The sequence below is a fragment of the Nuphar pumila genome, chromosome 16 (assembly GCF_984573655.1).
Source record: "Nuphar pumila chromosome 16, dmNupPumi1.hap1.1, whole genome shotgun sequence".
NCBI lineage: Eukaryota > Viridiplantae > Streptophyta > Magnoliopsida > Nymphaeales > Nymphaeaceae > Nuphar > Nuphar pumila.
The window spans coordinates 74126486-74142255 of NC_143264.1; the positions used below are offsets into that span (position 1 = coordinate 74126486).

General features: G+C 38.3%; 1 protein-coding gene across 1 annotated transcript in view; it reads left to right on the forward strand.

Annotated features, from left to right (window-relative positions):
- LOC149813593 (homeobox-leucine zipper protein HDG2-like) overlaps window positions 1-14798 on the forward strand; it is a 50208-nt gene extending 35410 nt beyond the window's left edge. The window contains exons 3-13 of the mRNA XM_089991152.1: window positions 2169-2226; window positions 2587-2753; window positions 4012-4129; window positions 4593-4781; window positions 8070-8534; window positions 9686-9787; window positions 10177-10392; window positions 10747-10921; window positions 11980-12248; window positions 12415-12510; window positions 13667-14798. Of these exons, the coding sequence (XP_089847278.1) occupies window positions 2169-2226; window positions 2587-2753; window positions 4012-4129; window positions 4593-4781; window positions 8070-8534; window positions 9686-9787; window positions 10177-10392; window positions 10747-10921; window positions 11980-12248; window positions 12415-12510; window positions 13667-14086 (2275 nt within the window). The 3' untranslated portion in view covers window positions 14087-14798. The remainder of the gene's footprint in view (window positions 1-2168; window positions 2227-2586; window positions 2754-4011; window positions 4130-4592; window positions 4782-8069; window positions 8535-9685; window positions 9788-10176; window positions 10393-10746; window positions 10922-11979; window positions 12249-12414; window positions 12511-13666) is intronic.
- Window positions 14799-15770: the final 972 nt, after the last annotated feature.

The window sequence follows — 15770 nt, forward strand, 5'->3', positions numbered from 1 at the left end:
ACTCACATTCCTAAGTCTCCAATGCTTTGGTAGTAAAAAAAAACAAAGGAAAGAAAAAGAAAAGGATGGAATACTTCGATTTCTCTAGAACTTCTATTATTATTTTTCTCACTAGGTACTCTTTCCTCTACAATAATTTATGTTTTTTCTTCGTTTTTTCATGATGGGCTTTCTTGTGTTAGAATTGATTTTTCCTGCATTTTGTATTATTTTGGCATCATAGTTGATTATTTTTGCTATTTTCTTCTCCTCTTCTGCACTTGATATTTTCCTTTACTCATTTTTGTATGATTTTTTTTCCTGCATTATATATATATTTTTTGTGGCATTACTTTTTTGAGGAAATATTAATAACCAGAAGAGCAAATTTGAAAACAACAAAAAAGACGATTTTTTCCTGTATTTTATAATTTTTTTTTTGCATTACAGTTGGTTCTTTTTGCTGTTTTTTTCCTCCTAGTCCTCTTCTGTATTTGATATTTTCCTCTACTATTATTTTGTATTTTCTCGTTTTGAGATCGTCCTTTATGGATTGTTGCTTGTGGGGTGTAACTCCTTTTGCTGGCTGGTTGACTTGCGTTACTGAGCGAGAGGGGGAGCTGGACACGTGCCGGTTACGCGGCCGCGTGAACCTGCCAAGACTCGGTTTTTGTCCACACTCAGTTAATGTCATCATTTACCCCCACACGGTATGCATTAACTGCCCTTTTTAATGAACCACTAATGGTAAAAGAAATTCTTGGATTTCTTTTTACCATTAGTGGTAGTATTTCAAATAGCAACACCCTCTCCAGCGTGTGTGTGAGGAGGGAAATTTCTTCTTCCTTTTCTTTCCCATTTTTTTCACCTTGTGAGGTAAACATTCTTCCTGAGATGTCCTAAATATTTCAATACTACCACTAATGGTAAAAGAAATTCTAAAAACCCTAGACGGATATAGACTATTTGATCACCCTATTGATGTTCAAGAACTTCAGTATTTGTGATGGATATGGATAGAATTGATTCACACAAGGAATTGGGATGTATTTGAAAAAGGAAAGCAAAATACATTGCAACCAAGAGTTTGTATTTACTCCCACATCTGGATCTATGTTTGGGAGACTTGAATCTGAAGTGTTCAGCGGTGTGTTGCTGTTTTCCCAACACCATGTGTTGTTTGGGAGTGGTGATGTTGTCAAAACACTGCATTAGGGATGGAGTTGGCAGCCTCAACACCACATTCCAAAACCACCCAGAAGTACTTCATCCCTTGCACACCCCATTTTGACAACAGTACTATATTTTGGCAACACCACATTCTAGCAAAACCATGGTTTGGCAACACATGAAATACATTTGCAATGCCCTGTGATTCTTGGATTTTCTCATCTTCCTTAATTGAAAATCACAACATTTTCTTAAATTTAGTGAACATGAGAAAGTGCAAGACGTGATTGTGATTCTCACTTAAAAATGCTCTATCAAAGTTGATCACAAAAGACTGACCTTGTGACCAATAATCACAGCTTTTAGATACTCATCGTGCATGTGGCCAAGGAAAACGTTTACACCACCGAGGTGCAGTATCCATGTGGTAAGCGGGGTCCTGTGTCAAGCTGAAGGCCCAGGATCGAATCCCTCTGCCACATGAGGCGGCTTGTTCTGGTAGGGGTCTGCCTAACCCCAGCTTGCCTTTCAAAAAAAAAGAAAAAAGGAAAACGTTTACATTTGCTGCATTTCTTCTCTTAATACTGTCTCTCTCTCACGCCTGATAGTTGCGTTTGCATTTTATGTTTCATTATCACGTGAGTGTTTGTTTCTTTTGTGGATGCCTTGCAAAAATATATATTGTACTGTTATAGTGTCACTCATTTGTCATATCTTGGTCTAATTAAAAATTTGCCTGTGAATGCATCTAGGTCTAGAATTCAAATGAGAAGGCTGTAATTATCATCTGCAAAAATGTATGGAGATTGTCAGGTTTTGTCTTCAATGGGTGGAAATGCAGCTGGAGATCCTCTATTTTCCATGCCTACTACAATGTTTGGAAGCGCCAATCTAAATTTCCTTGCTAATATGCCCTTCCAATCTCAGGCCATGTTCTCTTCTCTCCTTCCAGTAAGCTTAATTCTTTCAAACATGTGAATTCTTATTTGTTTTCTGCTTTTTTTTGTTTGTCTTCATAGGGCTTTGTTCTCTAGGTTTCCTGGTTACAGTGCATATGTAAGAAGGGAAAATCCCTTGGTAGTAGTATGTAAGTTTGGACTTTTTGTTAGTAGGTGAGAGTAGAGTTGTAATAACATTTATTGCTTTTTGGGCTTTTGTTTACTCACTGAATAGAGGTACCCTTAATGGATTTCCAATGCAAAGAAACTAGGATTTTCCAAGTTTTGCGTGTTAAATCTTTCATTTGCATGAGTTTTTCTGTTTTTTTTTGCCTACTTGAAGAAAACGGTAAAAAGAAGTGTGCTAGCGTTGTAGGTTATTGGATAGTTGGTGCTTTCATTTGCACAATTCTTACAGCTTTTACATGCCTTTAGATGTCTTTTCCTTTTGCATGGTTTATGGCTTGAATTTCTTATTATGCAAGTCTTGGTTTCTCAGAAAGAAGAGATGGTTGGTTCCCTGAAAAGCAAGGAGGAAGAGATAGAGAGCAGGTCTGGTGGCAGTGGCAACATTGATGGTGGTTCTGGGGAAGACCAAGAAGGAGGTCAACCCAAAAAGAAGCGCTATCACAGGCACACGGCTAAGCAAATTCAGGAAATGGAAGCGTAAGCCCTCCTTTCTTACAAGTGTTCCATTTCTTTTTATGAACTTGCATTCTATGCTGATAAAAAGAATGAGATGGTTACAAAATTTCAATGCACTGTTGTGCCTCTCCATCTACTATAAATGGTTACCAAGTTGACAGGACATCACGAATTTGAACCGACAGGCGAGTGTCCTTTACCACTAGTAGGGTTGGTAAATGAGCCAAATGAGCCGAGCTTGGGCTGTTAGGGCTCGGCTCCTTAGAGTACACTCCAGATTGAGCTCGACTCATGTGCTTGTCACGAGCCTAGCTGATCATGAGCTGACTCATTTTTTAAGCTTGATAATGTATAAAATATATATATATAATACATAATATATATATATATATATATATATATATATATATATATATATATATATATATAACAAATGTATAAAATACATATAATATATCAGTATTTAATATGTAAGCCAAGCCTAGCTTGCCATGTTTATGCCAAACTCATTTACCTAAACGAGCTGGCTCATAGCTAGGCTCACTTAGCTCAATTTTCGCGAACGATCAGTGAGCTGCTCGTCTCGTTTCTCAACCCTAGCCACGAGGCCAAAGCTGGAGAATTGAGATCAGGAGCAATGTGATTGCACACTTCAATTGTGCTGCTGCACCTGAACACCCATCATCTGCTGTTGGCCCCCCACAGATGACCGGCTGTATCCCAAAGATGGCGGGTTATCAGGTGCAGCAGCACGCTAAAAGTGTGCAAACATATTGCACCTGATCCTCCCTCGAATCTAGGTGTACCTCATGGTGGGCGAGGGGGACCTCGAGTTGTCCCTGGTTTTCCCAGTTATATTCGAAAAAAAGGAAAGCTCACAAGCTCCTTTCCCTTTGTTTTTTGTGCTTTTCATTTTTTGAAAACAACACTGTCATTCGTATCTTTTTGTAAACTGTCGTGTCCTGATCACTTCTGAGAATGTGGTTATCCATTAAACATAATCAATCAAGTGGATCATTTGTAGGAAGGCCACGTTTAATAAAGAAAACTTGTTCAAATAATGGTGATTCTAGCAAAATAATTAATTACATAGATACGACACTTCTGGGCACAAGTTTCATGTTTAATTTTGTTGACACATTTAAATGTTCATGTCTATTGCTTTTCAATCTCTAAACTCAAAGCAATCATGCATTCTATAGTATTTTGTTCGACAGCGTTTTGTAATAACTGTTGTTATTCTCTTATTTCTCAAGTTGCATATTGTTGTGTGTTGCAGTCTCTTTAAGGAGTGCCCACACCCTGATGAAAAACAACGACTCAAGCTCAGCCAAGAACTTGGGTTGAAACCTCGTCAAGTGAAATTTTGGTTTCAAAATCGCCGTACCCAAATGAAGGTAATTATATTTATTCCAACTTTTCTTCTGATTGCATTTCTTTGATTTTTGTGTGTGTGTGCGTGCGTGCATGCATGCATGCATGTGTGTTTGAGTGGATATATCTTAAAGAATAGAGATATATTAGTTACTTCATATGAAAATCTTTATGTTTGTTTGTTTTCATAATGAAATAGAATAAGAAACAAGTCAATGATCTTATTCAAGGAACTAGATCTTTATGCATATGGCACAAAAATTAAGTTGCTGGAACCAATAGAAAAGATAAGTTGGTCTTTTTTTCTTCAATTGTTTTCTTTTCATTTACCAATGATGATGTAATAATAGTGAACAAGAAACTGTATCAATTCTCAGGTAGGCTTGTAGAATCAGCAAAATCATATCTTGTTCCTTCATTAGTATATGTCTTATAGTCTTGACAGCAGGAAAAGTGGGGGCTCATTCAAATGCTTTCACTTGCTAGGCACAACAAGATCGTGCCGAAAACGTGATTCTTAGGGCAGAAAATGAAAGCCTCAAGAATGAGAACTTCAGACTTCAAACAGCCATGAGAAACATCACCTGCCCTAACTGTGGGAGTCCAGCAATTCTTGGAGAGATGTCATATGATGAGCAGCACCTCCGTTTGGAGAATGCACGCCTTAGAGAAGAGGTGTGCTATTCTTCTTGTTTTTATGTTTTTCTTTTTTTAATGTGTTTTACTTATTATTAAATTTTATATGATCATATTACATTAGTGCGTGTGTTTGTGGTGGCCATTTACATCGACTATCTTTATGCTGAAAAAAAACTGAATTTTATATGAGATTTGGTAGTATAGATGACCTCTTCTTTATGAGCTTTCCAGAAAGTTCTCATTGTACCCCTGGTATAGCAGTTCTACTTTGACAACCAATCGAATTGGTGCATTCATTGCTACTAGCTAGATGGTTGATTTCTTGAAAATAACATTTTCTTTATTTACTTATTTTAAGAACTTATGTTTGGCCAGTTGATAGTGGCTCCTAACATCTATCCCTTTATAGGGGCCCTGACAATAATAACCACGTCGCATTTGATGACGAGTATAAGACATTGTTTTCCTTGAGCCCTTTTATTTGAAATAATGTGGAAATTGATTAAAAGAAAAAACAAAGATTAATTAAGAAAGGAAACTTGTAGGAACAAGGATGCCACAATTGTATTTCTTGTTTACCATTGAAATGAAGACATCATTGAAACTAGTTTTATTTTTATCATGATTAACTCTTTGACCTTCATTTACAATAACTAGAGGTCCACATAAGAATATAGCCCGAGACTTTTTTTGAGAGAGACCTAGATTTCACAATTTGCAAGGACATACTTATTTCTTCATGGTTTTGACTACTTTTGTTGGCCAAAATTGAACGATCCACGTACTTGCCACTTAATTAAACCAGAATCATATCTGCTAAATTATGGTCAGCTGACACACAATCTTGCGCATGAAACTTTTGGGTTGGAATGTTGTTCTTAGTTATTGCACTGGATCTTCGTGATTGCATAAATATTTTTTTTTGTGGATGCTTACATTGATGACATTAGTTTAGGTATGTAATTCGTTAGGAAAAACTGGACTAAACTTGGCTCATACATGTCTAAAGGTGATGCTCATGGTTTTACTAACCGGAATGGGCCACATCGTACTCGGTCAAGTTGTTTTTCAAGCAACCCAGATGTGAAGTGTCTTGTAGGCGGCACAGCCCAGTTAACACAGTAGTTCTCATATATATATATATATATATATATATATATATATATATATATATATATATATGAGTAACGTATAAGTTTGAGATCATTTATTTCCCAAACCCTCCCATACCCCTTAAAAAAACGTACTTGTGTTTAATGTTTAATTTAAACCTATAGATGTGTTTATCATTGCTTATTCACTATTAATCATGTTTTAGATCAAATCAATTTAACAGTTTTTTTTATTTTTAGTTAATCAAGTTTTTGATATAATATGAACCGTTGATTTGTTTGTTCACTTAAAAACACATCTAAACATGAAAAATGTTTAAACCAATACATGTTTCTACTAAATAAAGCATAAAGAGCATTTAGACTAAGTAAAAAATATATGTAAATATGTTTTTTAAAGAGGTCTGGAACAGTTTGATGGTCTGAAACTTACACATTACTCACATATATATATATATTATTTCATATTAAACCATAAATCAAGTTACATTAATAACCTTCACAATCAAATGTTCAAAGTATTTACCCTAATATTATTTCTTATGAAGATGATAATGTTTTACAATTTCATGGACAATATACCAAAGCAAAAAAAAAAATCATGTTTTTTGGGATGATGAATGCCAAAGGGAGATCCTTATTTAACAGGTTTCTTTTTCTTTCTTTTTTGTTTTTTAGACACGAATCTGTCCATTTGACCCTTGCCAATATGTTGGGAATCGGTGGTGCATGAATTAGCATCAAGTACATCTGCGCTTATTTATTATGATAATAAATTATTGCAATATTTGGTAGTGTCAAGCTGTCCTTTCTCAAAGTTGGCATTAAAAAAAATGGAAGAAAAAGAAAAAGAAAAAGAAAAAGCCAAAATTATTGCAGCTTCCCACCTTTTTTTTTTAAACTTTTTTGAGGAGTTGCCAAGGCAAGGCATCACTTCCTACTGTTGTGCCATCCTGTTGCCGCTGCCCAACTTAATTACTGTTTCTAGTTGGTGGCATTAAGTGAGAATGTACAAATCTTATTATATAATGTTGCATATTTGAAACCCATATTTATTGTTTAAGATTTTCTGAAAGATTGAATAGATTTGAGTTGCTTGCTGTACTGTGAATAGGAAAAAGATTTTACTGAAAGAGGTGGAATGATCTGTCACGTGCAAGGTTTTTATTGAGATTCTTTTGTACTTCTTGATTTACCCATTGGTGCATACATGACAACATTTGATTTGACATCTACATTATTGGTAGTCAGCTTTTATAAACAGTTGAACGTTATGTTGACCATATTGAATTTTTTTCTGAAATATCCACCCGCACTCATTTCAAAAATTCAGCAACCCTAGTCAGAAAATCTAGTCATCGGGGGATTTTCTCGGCAAAGAAAAACCTAAAGAACATTAAAATATAAAGTTATGAATAAAGTGATAATATAGTTTTAAAAACAGGTGAAAAATTAAAAAATATAGTGCCTTTTCAGGATTATACGTTTTTTGAAAAACTTGTGATAAAATTGTGAGATTTTCAAAAAATGGTCAATGCGTCTCACTCTGCTAGCAACAGTGGCTTTGAACACTTGGCTATGTGGGTCAGTTGAAAGAGGTTGAGAGTTCGATCTTTGCGGCCTGCATTCTTTATTGCAGATACTGACTCCTCTGTCCACCGGTTCGACTCTCAAGTTTGTTTGTTTGTTTTGTTTTTTGAAACGAGGACGTCACTAGGAACACACACCCACATTGGGCACTTTCCGGTGACAGATAAGAATCCTCCGGAGAAAGAAATTAATGAATAAAAATTAACTTTGAGAAAGAAAATACAAAAGAAGACATCTTTCAACTTTGAATGAAATGAAATTGACATATTGTTTCATTTCTGGCCAAGTCTATTGACATGCATGTTTTTTCGTCACAAGGGAAGATCAGATGTGATTGCACACTTTTAGTATGCTGCTGCACTCGATCACCCTCCATCTTTGGGATACAGGAAATCAGGTGCAGCAGCATACTAAAAGTGTGCAATCATATTGCACTTGATCCTCCGGAATTGGGTCCATTACGTTTGGTACATAAGCTGTTTCACGTTTGTTTGTTTTTAACAGAAGATATCAGACGTTAATGGCATGGTTCTTCTTTGAGATGGATGGTTGCATTACTTGTATATCAAATACTGAACTATATGAAACACCAATAATAATCATCTATTTAATTTTCCGGCAGCTCGATCATGTCTGCGGTATGGCATCAAGGTACAGCAGCCGGCCATTGCAGGTCTTTGGGCAGGCACAGCCTCAAGTTCAGCCATCATTGGACTTGGACATGGGTGTTTACTCAAGGCATTTCCACGAATCAATGGTGCCGTGTTTGTCGACGGACATAATTCCATCACTGCCGATCCTGGAAAGCCCAGCGATCGGCCTGCTCGAGTCGGAGAAACCATTGGCGCTCGAGCTTGCGGTAAGCGCCATGGAGCAGCTGTCAAGGATGGCACAAGATGAGGAGCACCTGTGGATGAAGATGAGTGAGGGAGGAAGGGAGGTCTTGAACTTGGAAGAGTATTCAAGGGCCTTCTCGTGGCCTGTTAGCCTGAGGCAGAGTGTAGCCAACCTCAGGACTGAGGCTTCAAGGGATAGCGCCCTTGTTATCATGAATGCCGTCAACCTTGTGGGCGCCTTCTTGGATGCAGTAAGTTTTCTTTATTTCTTTGTTTCTGTCTTTCTTTAATAACACAATCAACAATGAGTTTTTAGAGTTGGGTCCACTCATCTACTATGCCATCCCCATATTCATACCCCTCTTAAATCTTATAATGGAAGTTGTTTTGATCAAATCAGACCTTTCAGCATGTTCGATTTAATAGGAATAGACCTTTTGGATCGTAATTTTTTGAGAAAAAAAATATGATTTTTTAAATCATAAAATTGTGTACTTTGTCAACCGTTGATTTTTTAATCGCCAAAAAATCCTTCATACAAGTCGAATTTCAGCAATTTAAATGTTGATCTTCACTAAATGAATGATGTAGATCAAATCTATGGAGTCTGATTTGATGAAAACAACCTGCATCAATCAAATCCCAAAGAGGTGTATAGGAAGATAGGGATGATTTTTCACCCTAGGGTCTGAAGTCTGAACCACGCAAACCTCAGGTCACGTTCGGGATCACATGAAGCGTTACAAGTTCACAAAGACCATCATTTTAGAGTCCATAAACTTGGTGTCGTTTCATGCAAATATGATTAGGGTGTGTGTGTTCGCACAGTTATCATCTATCATATGATGGGATCCGTCCTACGTCAAATTGTAGCCGTCTAATTAACCAACAGCTAACTAAGATTAGCCTACATTTTCACCTGGATGTGGACTAATCTTAGCCCTCCAAATGCTCAGTTGGATGGCTAGGATCAACATAGATCCCCTGACATCCTTTTTTGGTTCCCATAATGCAAATACAATGATGGTGTCATGAGCTCCATGCATTTTGGCATCATTTTAAACATGACCATGTTTGTGAACTCCATAGTTTCTGCTAGTTCATGAAGTTGGTCGTGTTTTATAAATGAAACCATTTCATATGAATCTTGCACTAAGCACCACTAATTCATGACCTGCCAAATGCTTAATTAGTATTTCTTTTTGTTTTTTTTTCAGAAAAAACTTCTTTACTTCTAGTCCATGAACTACCATGATCTCTTTTCCCAAGAAACACCATGGAGTTCACGAAAAAAACTTTCAAAAAATAGCCCGAGTTCACGAACATGGTCACAAATCACTTGATTTTCACATGCACATCTTATGTGTAGTCATCAAATATATATATGTCTTTTAAATCACAGAACAAGTGGGTGGAGATGTTCCCTTCCATGGTGGCACGGGCAAGAACAATTCAAGTCATCACACCAGGTGCAGGGAACCATGTCAGTGGCTTTTTTCAATTGGTAAGATATTAGAGGGTTTATGTAACATTAAACTAGTTGTATTTAATATAACTTAGATTCAACCTAATGAGTAAAATACTCTTTAAAAGTGACATTTTGAAAATGCATGTTGAATTCAAAAAAATAACTTTAATATATTCATAAAGTTATCTTTTTGAAAAGGGTGTTTGACTTTTAATTTCCTTTCGAGTTTATAATTGACTTCATAAGATCTATAATTAATGCTAAAAATAAATAACCATGCATCTTCCAAAATATCATTCTTTTAAGAGCATTTTAATCGTTTTAATATGGTTGAATGTAGCTAATGTTAAACACAACTATATATATATATATATATTCTACTTTACAAATACAGTAAGTCTTGCTTGCTCAACTCCATTGTGCAGATGCATGCAGAGTTTCAATTTCCCTCTCCACTAGTGCCAACCAGGGAGTGCTACTTCCTCCGCTTCTGCCAGCAGAGCCCCGAAGGCCAGCAGTGGGTGATCGTCGACTTCCCTGTCGATGGCTTCAACATCGAGAGCGTGCAGGTGCCCTTCACCGGCTACAGGCGATGCCCTTCCGGCCTTGTCATCCAGGACGTCCCCAACGGATACTCCAGGGTGAGACTAGCTCTAACATGCTGAAGAAACTGGCTTTTGTCTAGTTTAATTAACGTCATGAATCTCGTTCTCGGGAAAATCTCGTGATAAATCCAAACACCTTTGTTTTTTCTTTATCAAGAAAATATCGGCATATGTAGAACAACCAAAAGCTATGAAAAACCATGGAGGCATTTGGGGTTTGACTTGGACCGAGTCATCAACTAGGCGAGTTTGTGAATATGGTTTTGAGGCTTATTCGGTCAGACCTGACCGGGGTCTTTGTCGACTCGAACCCCAGTCTATTGTTCATCTCTTTCCTATTGTATCTATTATATCCCATAACAAATCAAAAGATAATTTCATGTTGTTTAGGTGACGTGGGTGGAGCATGCAGAGGTTGAAGACAGGGCAGTGCACCAAACCTTCAGTCAGCTGGTGCTTAGTGGAAGTGCTTTTGGGGCTGACCGCTGGATGGCTAACTTGCAGCGCCAATGTGAAAGGGTAGCCAGCCTCATGTCCTCAAACACAATGGAACGTGACATTGGAGGTACACAACCAACCAACCCCAGTTTCTTTTCTCGTGCTTAATTATAGGCATATACAGAAGAAGATCATGTAGATGGTATGTCACAGGGACACGCCATTTTACGTTCCCCACGATTATTGGGACACCACATGACATGTGGAGAAACTATGACACCTACAATTATTATGTTATAATTTTTAAATGTTTTTTAATATTATATTTAATTAGTAATAGATATATTGTTATATAAAAATATATATTTTTTCATTTAAATATTAAAAAATCCATGTCCTCATGTCCTACTATATTAGTCTAAGTCCCCAACAAATGGTTTTCCCTCATCCCTTATGTCATCCCCATCTTCATACCCTCCTTGGGATTTCATTGATGCAAGTTGTTTTTTTTTATCAAATCGGATTCCACATATATGATCCACACCCATTCATTTAGTTCCGATTGATTGACATTTAAATCACCGAAATCCGACTTGTGTTTAAGATTTTTCGGCAATATAAAAATCAATGTTGGATAATAACACAATTTTGCGATTTAAAAGATCATATTTTTTGTTGAAAAAATACAATCCAAGGGACGATTTTTATTAAGTCAACCATGTTGAAACCATCTGTAGGATCATATTTGATCAAAACAACTTGCATCATAAGATTTAAAAGATGGGTATGAAGATTGGGGATGAGTGAAACCGAACCGAGTCCCCAACCGTACGTGTTGGTGTCCTTTGACATAGCATGGATGGCAACTTTTTCTAATATGCACGACTAAGAAACCAAACACAAGTAGTCACATTCGTCACTGGATATGGATCATAAAACAGATCCATTACAAATTGGATTGGGTCTATGATGGAGAAATAAGATCCTTCTGAATGCCTATGTTGTGCTTCTTGGCATGCAAATTGGATAATGAGATAGGATCTGGTCTGGATATCACTTTGGATCTGATTGTTTTCACAATTAGGTTCCAAAATCAAACAAAATAATCGGGTCTGGATCCGGATCTTGTTAAGAAAGCATACAGGAGATGCTAAAATTAATTCATGGAACACTGACCTTTTACAGTTGCAAACTCAGTGGAGGCAAGGCGGAACATCATGCATCTGGCCGGAAGGATGGCGAGAATGTTCAGTGTTAGCATCACCTCGGCCGGTGGTCAGTCATGGACAGCTCTTGGCAGCTCTGCAGATGACACTGTTCGGATCACGACCCGGAAGAGCACCGGGCCCGGCCAACCTCATGGTGTCATTCTCTGTGGTGTCTCTTCCACTTGGCTCCCGTTCTCCCACCTCCGGGTGTTCGATCTTCTGCGGTGTGAAAAAAGGCGTTCGCAGGTAAATTTACCAAAATACCCTTGTGTTTTTTGAAACTAATGACAACAGTTGAAATGACAAAAAAATGCCCCTTATCCATTGGAGAATTTGCATTCTTAGTCAAATTCTTCTCTTTATGTGCGACTTTCTGGCTTGGTCCTGATTAGGTTTGAGCCCTTTCTTGCAGTTGGATGTGCTCTCCGGAGGCAACACATTCCAAGAGGTGGCTCATATTGCTGATGGTTCGCATCCTGGCAACTATGTCGCACTCCTTCGGGTAAATGTGAGTTTACTGATGAATGATGCTAACTTTCTGGGTAACTAAAGACAATTAATGGCCCACAATGGCTCTGTACACCTAGCTAGGCTTGTCAACATGTAGCAAGTTCCATACACAAGGTGTGCATCCCTTGCCGCAAGGTCGAAGCCAATGGAAAACTATCTTTGTTGAGCTGCGAGGGAGGTGTACTACACCATAGACACTGAAAGAGAGCCAAGGTCAATATGGCACCTCTTGGACCTTAACAGAAGATCCGTGGTTATGGGATCGGACCCGATACTTCAAAAAGTACTTGGGCCTCACAAAACACAGAAAATCGCTAATACATGCCTAATTTTCTGTGTAAAACACAAAATACAGAAAATCACTACATGGGCAGCAATTTTCTGTGTTTTGTGTGGCCCAAGTACTTTGTAAAGTACTCAGGCCCGATCACTGGATCTGCTCAGCTAACAGGAGGTATAATCCATAACAGTCACAACAACAACAACTACGCCTTCATCCCAAAACAATTGAGGTCGGCGATATGAACCAAAAAAGAAAATCATTATGGGTCTTCCACATGAATCCTTCTCCTCCAATCATTTCTATTCAATGCCATGTCCTCGGTGAGGTTCAAAGCATTCATATCCTTTCCTATCATCTCCACCCAAGTCTTCTTAGGCCTACCCCGACCTCTTTTAACTGAATAATCCATAACAGTAATTTCAATTAATGTTGCTTTTTAATCTCTCTCTCTCTTTCTCATTTACCTCTATGATCCACATCAACTTGGGAATCATAATGGTCATATTTAGCTTGTTATGATGCCAGAGAGGTTACTTTGGTTGTCGCTTACCATAAAAGCATTATATTCCTTAGTTTACTCGAACATGAAAATGTATAGCTCATGGAGAAAGGGAATGCTAGGAAAATGCACACCAAAGAAGCAGCCAATGAGCCAGTCTACCATCTTTGAATTGCACATGCAATACAAAGGATTATATATTTAAGGCTTGGCATAAACAGAGGATGAGTTTTACATTTTGCAAAAAGATCTCAGATACTTTTCGGTTTTCCAAATTATCCTCATCAGAGCAGCAAGCAACTTCTTCTATTGACCACTATAGTTTTGGCCTTGTGGTTGTTTCTTGATTTAACAAACAGCACACTTACGCAGGCTGCAAGCAATTCAGGTGGCCCAAGTGCTGAGCTGATGGTGCAGGAGAGCTTCACTGATGCATCTGGGAGCATGGTTGTGTATGCGCCTATAGACGTTTCCGGCGTCAACATAGCAATGAGCGCTGAAGACACATCTTGCATTCCTCTGATCCCATCCGGATTCATCATTGTTCCCGGAGGTGACAACAATTCCGGCAGCTGCATCACCGGCACAGACAGCCTCGACACCAGCAACGTGCCCATCGACGGCGGCTGTATCTTGACTGTGGCATTCCAAGTGTTAGCCAGTGCAGTTCCAGCATCCAAGATCAGCATGTCCACAGTCACTACCATCAAGAACCACATCTGCAATGCTGTTCGCCAAATCCATGCTGCACTAAATGCATGTTCCCCAGAGCCAATTCCTTCAAGTCACTAACCAGTAGGCCTTAGTTACTACTTACTAGTTACTGGTCCTAGCATAGAATATAGTAGCTTAGTACTACCTAGAAACAGATGGAGTAACTAATTATTAAGGTACCTTGATCCACAAACTATATTACAGGCCCTGTTCCTGACTAGATTAGGTAATTAATGGAAACAACCTACTAAGATCTATGGTGTTAATCCTTGTACCCATTTGGGACATTGAACACCATTGGCCTTTTAGGATGCATCCTATCATATATTGTGGTGAAGAAGGATTGAAATGACCAAGGTACCCTTTGCTGAGGTGAAGGGTACTTTTGTCATTTTAGAAAAGCAGGGTTTAGTACTAGTGGTGCTTAACTAGTTTATGATAGGATTGGGGAAGGGGATATGGTAACAATAAGAGGGTAAGGAAGATTCAATTCAAAGAAGTGCAGATGATATAGATATAGACTGTAGTCTACAGAAGGTGAATGATGCTTGTGGGGAGGATGGAGGAGTCAAGAGCGCACCAGATGTGATCCTTGATGCATGGTAGGGATGCAGCAACAAGTGCGCTGGCCTCACCATGCAGCAAGGGTAGTGGTTCGGGAATTGACTTCTGCTTTTGTCCTTTTTATTTTCTGAATTTCTCAGATGGTATTGTTGATTGTTATTGTTGGTACTGTTGTAGTGATACTTTTGTGGAAATTATTGAATAGTTATTGACATTATAATCTCTATTTGAGCTGCATGGTAATCGTTATAACTGAAGTTGGACTCCTCCAACTTGGGGTAAGTAGCCGGCTGAAGGGCTGATAAATGAGTCGAGCTTAAAGTGTTCAAGCTTGACTCATTCTTGTGGTGAGCCCAGCCAAGCTGAACCCAAGCTAAATGAGCCAAGATTGAGCTCGCTTATTTTCAGAAAATGTGCATTTTTTCTGGGGCTGAAAAGATTAGTACAAAAGAATAAATATTATGTAAACCACAACCAAATACAAAGCAAACCACACAAGATAGAGAAAAAAAAAGACTCGAGATGTATGTGGTTCCGGTTCGGCACTCAGGCTAACATCCACGGGCAAAAGGAGCAAAATCCACTAGCACTATGTGAGAAAATACAGAGCTCTCAAAATCCTAATCCTCAGTACACCCAAAACTATCATGTCCTACTCTCAAAGGAGGCAGCTATACATACGATGAAAGGCATAAATCCCTAACAGGTTCAAAAGGAAAAATTACAAATCTGAACCACCACAAACTCCATTGAAAATTCTCAATATATGGACACCAAAATATTTTGAAGCAGGTCCAAAATTGAAGACACCCACAATAATAAATTGTTTCAGAGCGGTAAGCGATAAAATTTTATGACACTATATTATTGTAAAACCACTCCCGATGAAATCATTGAGGAGTAATAAAAAAAAAGCGAAGACGTTTCTCCAAATTGCGTAGAGAGCGGGGGGGGGGGGATGAGGTTATCCTCACCCCCCATGATCGACGGGAGGTGGGTGAGGTTTATCTTCACCCACCGTGAGGACTATACGAACTCACCTCTATGATCGATCAAGCAAGCCACAGAGAGAAAGGCGTGAAGAAAAAAAATCGAGAGGAGCAGCAGAGGGGGGGAAGGCTTACCGGACGACTGGTGACTCCAGGTAAGGTACCTCTTTTTCTTCTTTTTTTGAAAAGAGAAAAACATAGCTACAGAG